Source organism: Trichechus manatus, unplaced genomic scaffold, assembly GCF_000243295.1.
Source record: "Trichechus manatus latirostris isolate Lorelei unplaced genomic scaffold, TriManLat1.0 scaffold00076, whole genome shotgun sequence".
NCBI classification, from domain to species: Eukaryota; Metazoa; Chordata; class Mammalia; order Sirenia; family Trichechidae; genus Trichechus; species Trichechus manatus.
Genome location: NW_004444012.1, coordinates 13,085,011 through 13,086,010, shown reverse-complemented (window position 1 = coordinate 13,086,010; position 1,000 = coordinate 13,085,011). Strand labels below are relative to the sequence as shown.

Genomic DNA, 1,000 nt, shown 5'->3' with positions numbered 1-1,000 from the left:
AGATAATGCCTATTAAGCGCCTGGCATACAACAGATGTTCAATAAATGTTTGCTGATCTGAGAGGCCAAAGGCAAACCCTGCTGGTCTGGTAAGCTCCACCCTGGTGTGTGATGGGGACAGCGACCTTGGTGAGCCCTGCCCCTCTCACCAGGTGCTTGTCCCTGGTGCCCATGTCTCACTGCCCAGCTTCCATGTCTTGGGCTTGTGTGCCCTGGCCCTCCCATCCTGCCCCTTGGGTCCTAACCCCTCCTCACAGTGCCATTGCTCCGGGACAGTGCAGGGTTGATGTCCTGCCAGCGGGTAATGGGAGGCAGGCCCAGTGCTGCCCTGGCCTTGGTGTAAGAGGGCAGGCCCAGATCCCGGCCCCGCTGCAGGCAGCTGACCAGGTAGTCTGTGCGGGAAACCTTCAGTGGCCCGGGCCAGAAATCTGTGGATGAGATACCAGAGGGTCTGAGAGAGCTCAAGGCCACCACAGAGGCCTCCCGTCCAGGCCCGAGGCTCCAACCAGCCCCAGGGAGACCAGAGCCATGGTCAGTGGGTCAGAAACTCTCTCAGTGGCAAATGCAGGGCAGGCTCCCAGCCCTGGACATGTCCGTTGCCTGATCTGGGGCTCCAGCCAAATCTCCTGCCAGAGTTCAGGGGTCCACAGCCTGCAGAGACAGCCTCAGCCTTACCTCGAAGGTCCTCGACCACCACATGGTCCTCTCGCTCTGCGATCTGGGAAGCCATGCCCAGCAGCAGTGCGTCCACATCTTCAGCACTTTGTAGGTTTGGATGCTTTGGGGGTGGGGAGAGGGAGAGGGGTGTGGCTGATGGGGCCAGAGATGGGGCAGCCAGGCTCCCTTCATCTCATTGCCCATGTCCGTGAGCCCACCTAGGTCTGCCATCTGCCCCCAGACTGGGCGATCCTCCTCTGCAGATTGATTCCCTGCTCAAGGTGAGTGATGCGCCTATCCAAAGCCCATGATGCAGGGAGACAGGCTTTTACAAGCACAAAGG

At 60.0% G+C, this 1,000-nt stretch overlaps 1 protein-coding gene across 1 annotated transcript in view; it reads right to left on the bottom strand.

The window, feature by feature from the left end:
• DUOX1 (dual oxidase 1) overlaps nt 1-1,000 on the bottom strand; it is a 30,108-nt gene that overhangs the window by 22,285 nt on the left and 6,823 nt on the right. Inside the window, 2 exon segments of the mRNA XM_004380743.1 lie at nt 256-428; nt 676-778. Coding sequence (XP_004380800.1) covers nt 256-428; nt 676-778 — 276 coding nt within the window.